A 16,240-nucleotide genomic window follows, 5' to 3' on the forward strand; every position below is an offset into this window, starting at 1 on the left:
AGGAGCAGAGCGGAGACGAGAGGAAAAGAAAGGAAAGCAAAGGAAAGGCAGAGACGTAAGAGCCTCAGGGCAAACAAGAAGAAATCCAGAGATTTGTCCAAGAGGTCATAGTGCAACCGGTCATCGCGCTAACTGGACTGTGGCTCTATAACATCCACCACCAGCCATCTAACTAACCCCAAGTCTTTCATCTGGATGACCACAATGACCACAGAGCCATAGTGGCGCAGTGGAAATCACCATTGACCACACTGAGAAGATCATTCAATTAGAGTTGTATCCATCACCGGACCATTCCTCCATAGCAGGAGACCCTATTCCCTACATAGTCCCTACATAGTGGTGTCATTTGGGACTCAGACACTGTCTTTGACCAGGCCAACAGCAGCAGCACTGCTGGTTGGGAGTCTGTAGGTCTGCAGCTGTGGTTTTATTGTATATGTGTCACACCACAAAGGTTACGTCAACTACAGACAACAAGGGAAAATGAAGTGTGCCTCATGCAGCCTTTAGTCCTGTAATCACCCTACATCCTGGCATTAAGATTTGATTCAGATACACGACTTGAAGTTCAAGGGAGAGTAACTTCAGATAAGCTCGTCAGTCGTAACTCTGATGTTCGCATTCATCTTCCATTGATGGAATTGGGAGATTTGGGTGAAAATTCTAATCACAAGCACCAAAGATCTTAAGTTAGGATTTGTCCTGAAATGCCTACAGGAAACTGTCTCTTTGATTTACGAGATTATGTAAAGAGGAGTTTTACATGAATATATTTACAACTCTGTTATGGTTGTTTTTAAAACTAGTATCCTAGGCCAATGTCACAAAATGACAAAGGATATACTCTTGTGAGTAGATTTTGAGCCACCAACGGTATTTACGTATAAGATGGGAGGGCAGACTGACCTTCCAAGGTTCTAATATAATCAGTCTGTCACTTCATTTAGCTGTTAAGACTCCTGTCAACTTCAAAGTGGTGAAATAAAAGGAACATGCCCATGGAACCGAGCACAAACAAACAGATTATTGTAGGAGTTCATGACCCAATTTAGTTTCTTAGAAGCAAAACCACAAACAAACCATGTTGGATCCAATAATACACTTGGCCTTCCTGTTTTTGCCTCCACTTCTGAGGAAATGTAACACAAGCAGTTGGAAAGAGCTGTTCTGCTTCCATTGAAACCAACACATTGAGGCTAAACACACTGGTGTGTCTGGAGGTTGACACACTAGGCCAAACCTAAATGTAAAGGGCTGATTGAACAGTAGGCTATGCTGATGTAGTCTTTTCATGGGTGGCATTTCTCCTTCCCAAAATGAGAGTATGATTCATAATGATTCAAAGTGCTACAGTGGGGAAAAAAAGTATTTAGTCAGCCACCAATTGTGCAAGTTCTCCCACTTAAAAAGATGAGAGAGGCCTGTAATTTTCATCATAGGTACACGTCAACTATGACAGACAAAATGAGAAAAAAAAATCCAGAAAATCACATTGTAGGATTTTTAATGAATTTATTTGCAAATTATGGTGGAAAATAAGTATTTGGTCAATAACAAAAGTTTCTCAATACTTTGTTATATACCCTTTGTTGGCAATGATACAGGTCAAACGTTTTCTGTAAGTCTTCACAAGGTTTTCACACACTGTTGCTGGTATTTTGGCCCATTCCTCCATGCAGATCTCCTCTAGAGCAGTGATGTTTAGGGGGCTGTCGCTGGGCAACACAGACTTTCAACTCCCTCCAAAGATTTTCTATGGGGTTGAGATCTGGAGACTGGCTAGGCCACTCCAGGACCTTGAAATGCTTCTTACGAAGCCACTCCTTCGTTGCCCAGGCGGTGTGTTTGGGATCATTGTCATGCTGAAAGACCCAGCCACGTTTCATCTTCAATGCCCTTGCTGATGGAAGGAGGTTTTCACTCAAAATCTCACGATACATGGCCCCATTCATTCTTTCCTTTACACGGATCAGTCGTCCTGGTCCCTTTGCAGAAAAACAGCCCCAAAGCATGATGTTTCCACCCCCATGCTTCACAGTAGGTATGGTGTTCTTTGGATGCAACTCAGCATTCTTTGTCCTCCAAACACGACGAGTTGAGTTTTTACCAAAAAGTTCTATTTTGGTTTCATCTGACCATATGACATTCTCCCAATCCTCTTATGGATCATCCAAATGCACTCTAGCAAACTTCAGACGGGCCTGGACATGTACTGGCTTAAGCAGGGGGACACGTCTGGCACTGCAGGATTTGAGTCCCTGGCGGCGTAGTGTGTTACTGATGGTAGGCTTTGTTACTTTGGTCCCAGCTCTCTGCAGGTCATTCACTAGGTCCCCCCGTGTGGTTCTGGGATTTTTGCTCACCGTTCTTGTGATCATTTTGACCCCACGGGGTGAGATCTTGCGTGGAGCCCCAGATCGAGGGAGATTATCAGTGGTCTTGTATGTCTTCCATTTCCTAATAATTTCTCCCACAGTTGATTTCTTCAAACCAAGCTGCTTACCTATTGCAGATTCAGTCTTCCCAGCCTGGTGCAGGTCTACCATTTTTTTCTGGTGTCCTTTGACAGCTCTTTGGTCTTGGCCATAGTGGAGTTTGGAGTGTGACTGTTTGAGGTTGTGGATAGGTGTCTTTTATACTGATAACAAGTTCAAACAGGTGCCATTAATACAGGTAACGAGTGGAGGACAGAGGAGCCTCTTAAAGAAGAAGTTACAGGTCTGTGAGAGCCAGAAATCTTGCTTGTTTGTAGGTGACCAAATACTTATTTTCCACCATAATTTGCAAATAAATTCATTAAAAATCCTACAATGTGATTTTCTGGATTTTCTTTTCACAATTTGTCTGTCATAGTTGACGTGTACCTATGATGAAAATTACAGGCCTCTCTCATCTTTTTAAGTGGGAGAACTTGCACAATTGGTGGCTGACTAAATACTTTTTTTCCCCACTGTATCTGTGCATTAATAAATACCTCCTTTCCCTCTCCAAAATGAGAGTAGTGATGATTCATGGCACTTTCTGTTGTGCAGTGTCTTTTTTTCATATGACTTTGAGATGTCCTGTGACTGAGGAAATACTTGGGCGATTAGAAAGCTTCATGCTTCCGGACACAGGGGACTGTTGATCCGTCCTGCCACCACATATCTGGGGATTTGGAGGATCTCTCTCTCTCTCTCTCTCTCTCTCTGCATAGTTAAAAAGTATGAAACATTTGCTAAAAATACAAAGGGAAACAGTAACACAATAAAATAACAATAACGAGACTATATACAAGGAATACTGGTACCGAGTCAATGTGCAGGGGTACGAGGTAGTTGAGGTAATTGAGGTAATGTGTACATGTAGGTAGGGGTAAACGTGACTAGGCAATCAGGATAGATAATAAACAGAGTAGCAGCAGCATATGTGAAGTGTGTGAAAGAGTGTCTATGTGTGAGTGTGTGTGTGGCGTCAATATGCTTGTGTGTGTGTTTTGTGTGTTTGAGCGTATGTAGTGTGTGTGTGTGTGTATGTGTCTGTGTGTTAGAGTAGTATGTGTGAGTGTGTGGGTAGAGTCCAGTGAGTGTGCATAGAGCCGGTGCAAGAGGGTCAGTGCAAAAAAAAAGGGGGTCAATGCAAATAGTCAGGGTAGACATTTGATTAACTGTTCAGCAGTCTTATGGCTTGGGGGAAGAAGCTGTTCAGAAGCCTTTTGGTCCCAGACTTGGCCGGTACCGCTTGCCGTGCGGTAGCAGAGAGAACAGTCTATGACTTGGCTGTCTGGAGTCTTTGACACTTTTTTGGGCCTCCCTCTGACCCCACCTGGTATGGAGATCCTGGATGACAGGGACCCTCTGTAGCGCCTTATGGTCGGATGCCAAGCAGTTGCCATACCAAGTGGTGATGCAGCCAGTCAAGATGATCTCAATGGTGCAGCTGTATAACATTTGGAGGATATGAGGGCCCAAACCAAATCTTTTCAGCCTCCTAAAGGGGGAAGAGGCATTGTCGTGCCCTCTTCACGACTGTGTTGGTGTGTTTGGACCATGATAGGTCCTTAGTGATGTGGACACCGAGGAACTTGAAGCTCTCGACCCGCTCCACTACAGCCCAGTCGATGTGAATGGGGGCGTGCTCTGCCCTCCGTTTCCTGTCGTCCAAGATCAGCTCCCTTTGTCTTTCTGACGTTGAGGGAGAGGTTGTTGTTCTGGCATCACACTGAAAACATAATTATAGACAGACCCTTCCTTCAAAGAAAAAAGCCTGATGTTTTGTACTAATACTTGAAGGGAAAAAGTACCGTCATGTTTAACAAGTGGACATCGCAGAACATTCTTTGTTTGGATAGTTAATTACAGCCATGTTCCATGGCACAGGGACATGTGTGTTCTATTTGGTTCTATAATTGAATTAAAATATAGGGGAGCGATAGCAGGCACCTCATGCGCTGCATCCCAAATGGCACCCTATTCCCTACATAGTGCAATACTTTTGACCAGAGGTGTCAAAAGTAGTGCACTAGGGAATAGGGTGACATTTGCGATGGAGCCATGCACTGCAGCTCCCCCGGACATTCTATCTGATAAGGAAGGAGTTCAGTTCAGACAATACATTTCAATTAGGACGAGCTATAAAAAAAAGTCAAACTGTGGCTGCCCATGCAAGTAGACCGACATTCGCCTCCCTTCCGGTACATTCCAATGGATGACCCCTTAGTTATGTATATATATATATATGGTAAAAGTTTGGAAACACCTACTCATTCAAGGGTTTTTCTTTATTTTTACTATTTTCTACATTGTAGAATAATAGTGAAAACATCAAAACTATGAAATAACACATCTGGAATCATGTATTAACCAAAAAAAGTGTTAAACAAATCAAAACATATTTTATATTTGAGATTCTTCAAAGTAGCCACCCTTTGCCTTGATGACAGTTTTGTACACTCTTGGCATTCTCTCAACCAGCTTCATGAGGAATGCTTTTCCAACAGTCTTGAAGGAGTTCCCACATATACTGAGCACTTGTTGGCTTCTTTTCCTTCACTCTGCGATCCAACTCATCCCAAACCATCTCAATTGGGTTGAGGTCGGGGGATTGTGGAGGCCAGGTCATCTGATGCAGCACTCCATCACTCTCCTTCTTGGTAAAATAGCCCTTACACAGCCTGGAGGTTTTGGGTCATTGTCCTGTTGAAAAACAAATGATAGTCCCACTAAGCGCAAACCAGATAGATGGCGTATCGCTGCAGAATGCTATGGTAGCCATGCTGGTTAAGTGTGCCTTGAATTCTAAATAAATCACAGACATTGTCACCAGAAAAGCACCCCCACACCATCACACCTCCTCCTCCATGCTTCACGGTGGGAACCACACATGCGGAGATCATCCATTCACCTACTCTGCATCTCACAAAGACACGGCGGTTGGAACCGAAAATCTCAAAGTTGGACTCCAAAGGACAGATTTCCACTGGTCTGATGTCCATTGCTCATGTTTCTTGGCCCAAGCAAGTCTCTTCTTCTTATTGGTGTCCTTTAGTAGTGGTTTCTTTGCCTGATTTCACGCAGGCTCCTCTGAACAGTTGATGTTGAGATGTGTCGGTAACTTGAACTCTGTGAAGCATTTATTTGGGCTGCAATCTGAGGTGCAGTTAACTCTAATGAATGTATCCTCTGCAGCAGAGGTAACTCTGGGTCTTCCATTCCTGTGGCGGTCCTCATGAGAGCCAGTTTTATCATAGCGCTTGATGGTTTTTGTGACTGCACTTGAAGAAACGTTCAAAGTTCTTGAAATGTTCCGGATTGACTGACCTTCATTTCTTAACGTAATGATGGACTGTCATTTCTCTTTGCTTATTTGAGCTGTTCTTGCCATAATATGGACTTGGTCTTTTACCAAATAGGGCTATCTTCTGTATACCACCCCTACCTTGTCACAACATAACTAATTGGCTCAAACGCATTAAGAAGGAAAGAAATTCCACAAATTAACGTTTAACAAGGCACACCTGTTAATTAAAATGCATTCCAGGTGACTACCTCATGAAGCTGGTTGAGATAATGCCATGAGTGTGCAAAGCTGTCATCAAGGCAAAGGGTGGCTACTTTGAAGAATCTCAAATATATATTTTCTATGTTTTGTATTGAACAGATAAGACAGTAGAGATAAGACAGGAAAGGTAGGAGGAGGTGGAGTCAAAGGGCAGTGGGACGGATTTGAAACCATGCCGACATGTGTGCCGGGGACAGTGCCACCACTCTAGGACAATGACCCTAACCGTTTCAGTCATAGCTTTCATAGATGACATCGAAATATCATGTTTTGGAGTTTGGTTTGCAGATGTTGTTGATGAGAGGAAAAAGTGCATGTTTTTCTCTTAGGAATCTGTGGTTTTGCCAAGGCCCCTCATTTGGCATTTTAAACGATTTGTTTCGTAGCCAAAAACAACATTCAATTCTGCCAAACCATGACTATGAGCTATAAAATAAATCCTCACAACAAATATTACAGTAAACCTATCATCACAGTCAAAAACACAGGCTCGGTTGGCGTTTCAACTCAGAGACACAATGTCAACAGTGATTAATTAACTGGAGAAACTGGCGGTATTCCAATGATTCCAAAGAACAACATCTCTCCTTATAGAGCCTATACAGTATGTATTGTAGTATATGTCAGAATGAATATTACAGTAAACCTATCATCGGCGTCAAAAACACAGGCTAGGTTGCACACTAAAAACTTAGAGATGCAATAGCAAGGCACTGGAGGTATTTCAAACATGGTTCCAAAGAACATCTCTCCTTATAGAAAGCTATACACTATCCAGTATCTGCCAGAATGCTAAAGAGTGCTAACATTTTATAGGTCCCTTGGTGGAGAAACGTGATCTAATAGTAGTCAAGGACCCCATGTGCAAGACAGTCAGTGAGCCCGTGATTTACACATAGTTTATGGAGCATTTAAAAAGACAGAGGGACCATTATAAAAATGGGGTTATTTATGGTAGATTGTGAACATATGGGCTTTAGTGAGAATGCATACTTAACCTGGGGTGCCGAGTGCATGTGTGTCGGCATGTGTGTGTCATATACTGTATGTGTGACCCAATTCATAATCAATGATCAGCACTAGGTAGCACAGCTAAAGAAAGGGACTAGGCTACATTAACCCACAACCAGGCAAAATATAAATGATATTTGACCCAACAATATTGTAGACACCACTACAGGGCAAAATAAATATCAAACCAAATATGAAAACCAAAACACATCGATCCAATTATATTTCCTCTCAAATGACAATACCCATAAGTAGGTAATGGTTGATGCTCCAGTCTAGTCCTCTTCCATGTTTGCATCAAGCAAGGAGTGTTGATTTAGGATCAGTTTTGCATTTTAGACCAACATTTATAGAATTACATGGACGGGGGGGACCTGATCCTAGATCAGCACTCCTACTCTGATACCTAAGACCCCAGAAGTTCTTATCTTGACCAATAGGTGGCAGAGTCCCACACTACATCCAGAAAAATAACGCTTTACATACTTGCAGTCTCTGTCCTCCAGATCAAAATGAGGGTTAAAGTTGATGAGTATCTTCTGGCCCGGTTCTGGGGCTGATATCACCCACATACATTGTTGTGATGGAGGGTATGAGGTCGGATAGCCAGTCGAGGTGAGATAATCTGCATTGGTTATCTCAATGTTATCTCCACATGTATCTGCAACTAAAACAAACAGAGATAATTATTTAAGAAGGAAATCCATGAGAGAGAAATTACATCTGATTTTCGAATGAACAGGAAAAAACAAGATGAGGGTGTAGGCAACCTTTTAAAAAAAGTATGTTTTATCATTCTGAAGAGTAATAACACTTTGCCATTCCTCAATGGAAATGATTAACCAACAGAAGATGTGAAAACACACATTTAACAGTGTGCTTGTTTCAAAACTATTGAGGCATGAGATATGAGTCAGAAATAAGATACTTTGTGTCATTTTTATGTTTGTTATTTACTGAATGAATAGTAAATAACATAAAAAATATGAAGATATGATCTCACAAGTGCCCACTTACCCACACCATAAACAATAAATGACAACGAACACCTTGAAAAAAAAAAACATTTATTCCCTCTTGAGGGAATGGCACCTTTAGATAAATATATAACCAATAAACTATACCGTTTTGGATAGGCTGACTTTCAACTGATTTAGACTAGAGAGTTGCGTCCAGTAAAACCCTGTACTGTAGCCTAGATGCACCTCCGTAGACATGCCAAAAACAGGTGAGTCGTGATGACAAATCGTCCAAATTAAGGCTTTTATAAAGCTAATGTTAGGAAATATGATATTTCAACAGTCCACTTACCGTTTGGAATCAATGGAGCCACAACAATGAGTTGGGTTGAAAGGAACAGTATAAATCCACAATACATCATTGGACAGTAAAACAAACAAATCTGTAAAAAATTAAAATAAATAAAAAACGTTGATATTTCCACCCTTTTATAGTCCGCAAAGCAAAATAACAAATTTCTCAGAAATGTAGGAGAAATTCGTCTGGCAGCTTCAGGTTGCCAGCATCCTTTAGAAGCTTATTATTCAGCTGCTGTTTCCTCTCTCCTCCGAAAGTCGTGTTTCTCTCGCAGAATAAGAACTTGCCATTTCCCAGGAAAATAATAATAATAATCCAAACTCAGAAAACAATTGTTGATTCCGAAAATCCAGACGCCTAAAGTGCCCCAACTGGTAGGCTATCAATCGATAACTGATAATTGTATATCAAAAGTGGAACAAAAAACTTTAAAGATACAATAATATCTCATACATTCACTACCACCCTGTATAACATCCCCAATTCCTATTCCTTTTGACTGCGTTCGTTCGGTAACGGTTCGGCCCGTTTCCGATGCGCGCTGTCTGACCAACACAGTAGAATGTCAGAGGGTCACTCTCATTCGACTTGACGCCAACTGTGAAAGTAACAGTGGTATTTCCACTCCCCAAATTCCAGCTCCAAGACGCGAACACGTACAGACTGATCACTACTAGAAGAGTTGGCAGGAGCGAATGACACCCGTGCGCCCTCCTCCCGCTCGCGCACAGCAGAGGGAGAGGGCTGGATTGGAAGGAAGGAACATAATGCACAAACAAGGTTCTACCATTAATTTTGATATACTAATCTTACGCTATCTGTCGCAAAAATAAATAAATGTGTTTAACATATAACAATAGGCCCTTATAACAATGTCATACGGGTTTTTGCGGAATAATCACTTTAAGCACTTGACTTGATGCTTTGCTTCTGATAGATCCTTGCTTCTGCAGTAGGCTACTCAATTCTTATGCAATTGCAGTATTATGTATTGTTATAATGGCACTTCAATTTTAAGAGGAATATTTTGATCTATGCAAAGCCGTCTTCTGTTCCCAATAAGAATGCATTAAGAATGCCTCCATGTCCCTGACAGTTTTCTGTTTCCTATTGCTTATAGTAGAGTGTGTAGGCCTACTACTATCTAATCTTCACACAACATTCTAACAGTCTGTTAAAAGATCAGGCTTTGTATCTCTGAGGGGAGTGAGAAAGAAAGTAACTCAATCATCAGCACACTATGAATATGTTTTTTCGACCCCCCAAAAAATATATTCTGCATTGACAAAATATTTGACTAAAGGCAGCACATTTCACATAATCTCCACCCATAGCTAGCTCCCTATGATTAGTAACATTCTCATTTTGCAAGAATACATCTTAAACCCATATCACCACCTGGTGCAACTGTGCAAGCTCAAGTCCCACCTGTCCATACAATCTTATTCATTATGATGTAAAAGGGAAAATGGATCCTAGATCAGTACTCCTACTCTGAGACGCATTATGAATATGAGCCCAAATCTCTAATTGACTCTGTGCATCTGGGTTGAGGTTAGTACGTTTCTGCAGAGGATGTCAAGGGCTCTACCTCTGACTACCAGTCATTCTGGACTGAGTATGTTGAGTTAAGTCATGTCATTGTAACACATCTCATGTGACAGAACTACACTGTGGTGTGTGTGTGTGTATGGGCAGCCAGGTCACCCGTGATACAAGTCAATATTCAACGGAGATGATGTGGAAACCGGCCACTAGGGGCATCAGTGAGCGCTGTTACCTTACATTTTACATTTTAGTCATTTAGCAGACGCTCTTATCCAGAGCGACTTACAGTTAGTGAATGCATACATGTATTTTTTGTATTTTTTGTGTGTATTTTTTTCATACTGGCCCCCCGTGGGAAACGAACCCACATCCCTGCCGGCCAAACCCTCCCCTACCTTGGACGACGCTGGACCAATTGTGCGCCGCCCATGGGTCTCCCGGTCGCGGCCGGCTGCGACAGAGCCTGGACTCGAACCAGGATCTCTAGTGGCACAGCTAGCACTGCGATGCAGTGCCTTAGACCACTGCGCCACTTCAAGTAGGTTTTGGTTTTGCTAGGGAATAGTAAACGGGAATGGTGCATGGGTGTAAGCATCTGCCTCTGATTCCAAAGGTTGGATGTTCAAATACAGTGATTAGAAGTTGTCTTTGATATTTTTGTTTTAAGCCAATCCCAATCCTTAACCCTTACCTTAACCATTCGGAGTTAATGCCTGAACCTAACCTTAAACACTTTGAAATTTGACATTTGGAACAACTTCGAAATTTGATGTTTGAGAAACATGGATGAACGTCTAATTCTGACGTGAGACTGTGAGAGCTGGTAGGTGTGGGTGTCGGTATGAGTGTGTGTGTGTGTACAGTGATAAATTATCATACTGTCAAAGGAGGGAGGAGGTTGTCGGTGTTTGAGACATTTGCTTAGTATCTATTGCGGCACTTCACAGTAACAGGGCTTGAATTCGTATAAAATTTGATCATGCGTTCGATGAACCTGTCACAGTTTATTTTGCCCATTGAAGTTGGGATTTTAACTGTATGCCATTCCTATGCATCAGGGTAGGTAACAACACATCTGCCACGCTGATCCACAACACGGGGGCCCCTCAGGGGTGCGTGCTCAGTCCCCTCCTGTACTCCCTGTTCACCCATGACTGCATGGCCAGGCACGACTCCAACACCATCATTAAGTTTGCCGACGACACAACAGTGGTATGCCTGATCACCGACAACGATGAGACAGCCTATAGGGAGGAGGTCAGAGACCTGGCAGTGTGGTGCCAGGATAACAACCTCTTCCTCAGGAGACTGAAAATATTTGGCATGGGTCCTCAGATCCTCAAAAAGTTATACAGCTGGCACCATCGAGAGCATCCTGAGTGGTTGCATCACCGCCTGGTATGGCAACTGCTTGGCCTCCGACCGCAAGGCACCACAGAGGGTAGTGCGTACGGCCCAGTACATCACTGGGGCCAAGCTTCCTGCCATCCAGGACCTCTATATCAGGCGGTGTCAGAGGAAGCCCCTAAATATTGTCAGACTCCAGCCACCCTAGTCATAGAGTGTTCTCTCTGCTACCGGACGGCAAGCGGTACCGGAGCACCTAGTCTAGGTCCAAAAGGCTTCTTAACAACTTCTACCCCAAGCCATAAGACTCCTGAACAGCTAATGATGTCTACCCTGACTATTTGCATTGCCCCCCCACCCCCTCTTTTACACTGCTGCTACTCTGTTGATTGTCTATGCATAGTCACTTTAACTCTACCCACACACACATATTACCTCAATTACCTCGACTAACCGGTGCCCCCGCACATTGATTCTGTACCAGTACCCCCTGTATATAGCCTCCCTACTGTTATTTTATTTTACTGCTGCTCTTTAATTATTTGCTATTTTTATTTTTTACTTCTCTATTTTTTACATAACACTTTTTTTTCTTTTCTAAAAACTGCATTGTTGGTTAAGGGCTTGTAAGTAAGCATTTCACTGTAAGGTCTACACCTGTTGTATTCGGCACATGTGGCAAATACAATTTGATTTGATTTGATTTGATCATAGTGGATCATGCGCAAATCAAAGGCACAAAATAAGTGTGTTTGTGTGTGTGTGTACAGTAATAAATTATCTTACGTTGGGATTTCAACTGTGTAACATTCATCATAGTTGATCACACACAACTCAAAATAATCCTAAACATGACCAAAATAGCAGCAGTCATGAGTGGATTATATGGTTATGCTGTAATTTGAACCCGCTGTTGTTTCACACAAGATCTATGGTAGCTATAGACAACCATGTGTGAGTGTTTATGTGTGTGTGTGTGTGATTGAGAGTAGTAACACAGAGGGAAAGAGAGAGAGAGTTACACAGAGAGAGAGACAGCAAGTGTGAGAGAGACAGAAAGTGAGAGAGAGATTTACAGAGAGAGATAGAGATAACAAGGGACGTGTATGTGTGAGAAGAAGCTCTAAAATGGCTACCCCCCCCAGCCAGCAGCAGAGCACTGAGAGAGAGAGAGAGAGAGAGAGAGAGAGAGAGAGAGAGAGAGAGAGAGAGAGAGAGAGAGATGAGAGCGAGAGCGAGAGAGAGAGAGAGAGAGAGAGAAAGAGAGAGAGAGAAAGAGAGAGAGCGAGAGAGGAGAGAGAGAGAGAGAAAGAGAGAGAGGAGAGAGATGAGAAAGAGGAGAGATAACGGGAGAGAGAGAGAGGGTCCTCTCTGTGGGGAGAGTAGATCTAAGAAGAGAGGAAGAGGTGACGCAAGAGGGATAACTGGGCCCAAAATCTGTCTTCTCCAGCAGGTGGCGTTTTTTGTGGGTTTTTTTTCGCTCACCAAGCGAGGAGTTTTTGTATGGAGGTCAATGAGAGAGTGTTGAATTTGGTTAACAAAAAAATGTAATGGCTTATTGTGTGTGCGTGCATGTGTCCATTTTCCTCTGACAGGTAATAAGCCAGGAATGATGGAGGAGAGGAGCAGTTTCTGTAATTGCATAGTAATATCACTGTAATTACAGGCTGAGTGACAGTGATGCATTACACAGTTATGGTGGGACTTGAGGTGGAACGCCATTTTGAAGGTACAGCGCATACTGGTGTATAGTATTGTAGACACACACATCCACACGCAAGCCTTCACACATGGAGCAAATTGCACAAATTCTACCTTGGAAGAAGCCATTTTTGCTACTGCCAAGAACAACCTCTTGTTTGATCTCAGATATCTAACCTAGTTAAATCACACAACACAATTTCTAGCAGAGGAAGACATTTGGACATATTGAAATATAACTAATTATATTTCTATGGTTGGACACATCATGAGGTCATATAGCCGTGATAAGAACATGGTGCTGGAGGTGAATGCGTCTCCGAGATTTGCGGTGGCCTAGGGTTATGCGTTTGCAAGAGGGTTGTGGGTTCCGGGGGATACTAACTGTAAGTCGCTCTGGATAAGCGTCTGCTAAATATGAACTCAGCCATGGAACTGTCATCGTTTCACACCCAGCTCAAACAAAGGCCAAGCTGCCAGTGTCTTTCGGTGAACCGCCCTGCCAAGACTAGGGCTACGTTTCAAATGGCACCCTATTCCCTATGTAGTGCACTACTTTTGATGAGAGCTATGGTGAAAAGAAGTGCACTACATAGGGAATAGGGTTATATTTGGAACGAAGCCTAGGGCCTCAGGGACTAATGAGGGGATCAGATAGGGGAGAAATCATCTGATAAGGCAAAATACCCTTTGTCACAGGATCCAGATTTAGCTCACTATTATATTGCTATCATTGACCCATGCAGGGTCCCTTTTACTGTTCATTTGGGACTCAGTCTTTTCTTGGCTGCTGTCTCATCAGTTTGATTTGAATGTGAGGTGGATATACACTACCAGTCAAAAGTTTGGACACACCTACTCATTCAAGGGTTTTTCTTAATTTTTTAAATTTTTTACATTGTAGAATAATAGTGAAGACATCAAAACGATGAAATAATACATATGGAATTATATAGTAAACAAAAAAGTGTTAAACAAATCAAAATATATTTTATATTTGAGATTCTTCAAATAGCCACCCTTTGCCTTGAGGACAGCTTTGCACACTCTTGGCATTATCTCAACCAGCTTCATGAGGTAGTCACCTGGAATGCATTTCAATTAACAGGTGTGCCTTCTTAAAAGTTAATTTGTGGAATTTCTTTCCTTCTTAATGCGTTTGAGCCAATCAGTTGTGTTGTGATAAGGTAGGGGGTGTATACAGAAGATAGCCCTATTTGGTAAAAGACCAAGTCCATATTGTGGCAAGAACAGCTCAAATAAGCAAAGAGAAACGACAGTCCATCATTACTTTAAGACATGAAGGTCAGTCAATACAGAACATTTTAAGAACTTTGAAAGTTTCTTCAAGTGCAGTCGCAAAAACCATCAATCGCTATGATGAAACTGGCTCTCATGAGGACCACCACAGGAATGGAAGACCCAGAGTTACCTCTGCTGCAGAGGATAAGTTCATTAGAGTTATCAGACTCAGAAATTGCAGCCCAAATAAATGCTTTTAACAGAGTTAAAATAACAGACACATCTCAACATCAACTGTTCAGAGGGGACTATGTGAATCAGGCCTTCATGGTCGAATTGCTGCAAAGAAACCACTACTAAAGGACAGCAATAAGAAGAAGAGACCTGCTTGGGCCAAGAAACACAAGCAATGGACATTAGACCGGTGGAAATGTGTCCTTTGGTCTGATGAGTCCAAATTTGAGATTTTTGGTTCCAACAGCCTCCAGGCTGTGTAAGGGCTATTTTACCAAGAAGCAGAGTGATGGAGTGCTGCATCAGATGACCTGGCCTCCACAATCCCCCGACCTCAACCAAATTGAGATGGTTTGGGATGAGTCGGACAGCAGAGTGAAGGAAAAGCAGCCAACAAGTCTCAGCATATGTGGGAACTCCTTCAAGACTGTTGGAAAAGCATTCCAGGTGAAGCTGGTTGAGAGAATGCCAAGAGTGTGCAAAGCTGTCATCAAGGCAAAAGGTGGCTATTTGAAGAATCTCAAATATAAAATAGATTTTGATTTGTTTAACACTTTTTTGGTTACTACATGATTCCATATGTGTTATTTCATAGTTTTGATGTCTTCACTATTATTCTACAATGTAGAAAATAGTAAAAATAAAGAAAAACCCTTGAATGAGTAGGTGTGTCCAAACTTTTGACTGGTACTGTATGAGTCTCTTGTCTCCTACGCTGTGTGGAGAATAATAGTACCATTAGGCCTCAGCTCCTTTTCAAAAGTTTAAAGCCATTGAGTGAATTAGTTCAAAATATTTTGTAAATACAGTCATTTCAGCTATCACCACTACTGAGATTGATTTCTTTCCTCATCACATAATTTACACGACAGGTCTTACAGGGTGATATATTAACACTTATATGCCATTTAATATGCCATTTAGCAGACGCTTTTATCCAAAGCGACTTACAGTCATGTGTGCATACATTTTTGTGTATGGGTGGTCCCGGGATCGAACCCACTACCCTGGCGTTACAAGCACCGTGCTCTACCAGCTGAGCTACAGAGGACCACAGAGTTCTAATGACTGTGGCATATTCCTGTGTGAGATTCAAGTCATCTCATTTATTTTTAGCAAAAGCTGTTTTAAATGTTCCTTTTCATTTGCATAGCCTTGGTTATCAACATTGGTATGGTGAATTTATCATAAGGTCTTATATGACATTGCTTTTGTGTTTGAAAACTTTAAGTACTCTAGCTATATCTGTTAACTATATCTGTAAGGGTAGGTAACAACAGATCTGCCACGCTGATCCTCAACACGGGGGCCCCACAAGGGTGCGTGCTCAGTCCCCTCCTGTACTCCCTGTTCACTCATGACTGCATGGCCAAGCACGACTCCAACACCATCACTGAGTTTGCTGACGACACAACAGTGGTAGGCCTGATCACCGACAATGATGAGACAGGCTATAGGGAGGAGGTCAGAGACCTGGCCATGTGTTGCCAGGATAACAACCTCTCCCTCAACGTGATCAAGACAAAGGAGATGATCGTGGACTACAGGAAAAGGAGGGCCGAGCACGCCCCCATTCTCATTGACGGGGCTGTAGCTAACCAAATGGCTACCGAGACTATTAGCATTTTTACGCTGCTGCTACTCTCTGTTTATTATTTATGCATAGTCACTTTACCTCTACCTACATGTACATATTACCTCAATTACTTTGACTAACTGTACCGGTACCCCCTGTATATAGCCCCGTTACTGTTATTTTATTGTTGCTCTTTAATTATTTGTTATTTTTCTATTTTCT

The 16,240-nt window shown here is 42.3% G+C and overlaps 1 protein-coding gene across 1 annotated transcript in view; it reads right to left on the minus strand.

Moving 5' to 3' along the window:
- The window catches only part of LOC121535160 (neuropilin-1a), a 48,289-nt gene extending 39,218 nt beyond the window's left edge, over positions 1-9,071 (minus strand). The window contains exons 1-2 of the mRNA XM_041841939.2: positions 8,365-9,071; positions 7,540-7,720 (exon numbers count right to left, since the gene is read on the minus strand). Of these exons, the coding sequence (XP_041697873.2) occupies positions 7,540-7,720; positions 8,365-8,434 (251 nt within the window). The 5' untranslated portion in view covers positions 8,435-9,071. The remainder of the gene's footprint in view (positions 1-7,539; positions 7,721-8,364) is intronic.
- Between the last annotated feature and the right edge of the window lie 7,169 nt (positions 9,072-16,240).

The sequence above is a fragment of the Coregonus clupeaformis genome, chromosome 21 (assembly GCF_020615455.1).
Source record: "Coregonus clupeaformis isolate EN_2021a chromosome 21, ASM2061545v1, whole genome shotgun sequence".
Taxonomy (NCBI): domain Eukaryota; kingdom Metazoa; phylum Chordata; class Actinopteri; order Salmoniformes; family Salmonidae; genus Coregonus; species Coregonus clupeaformis.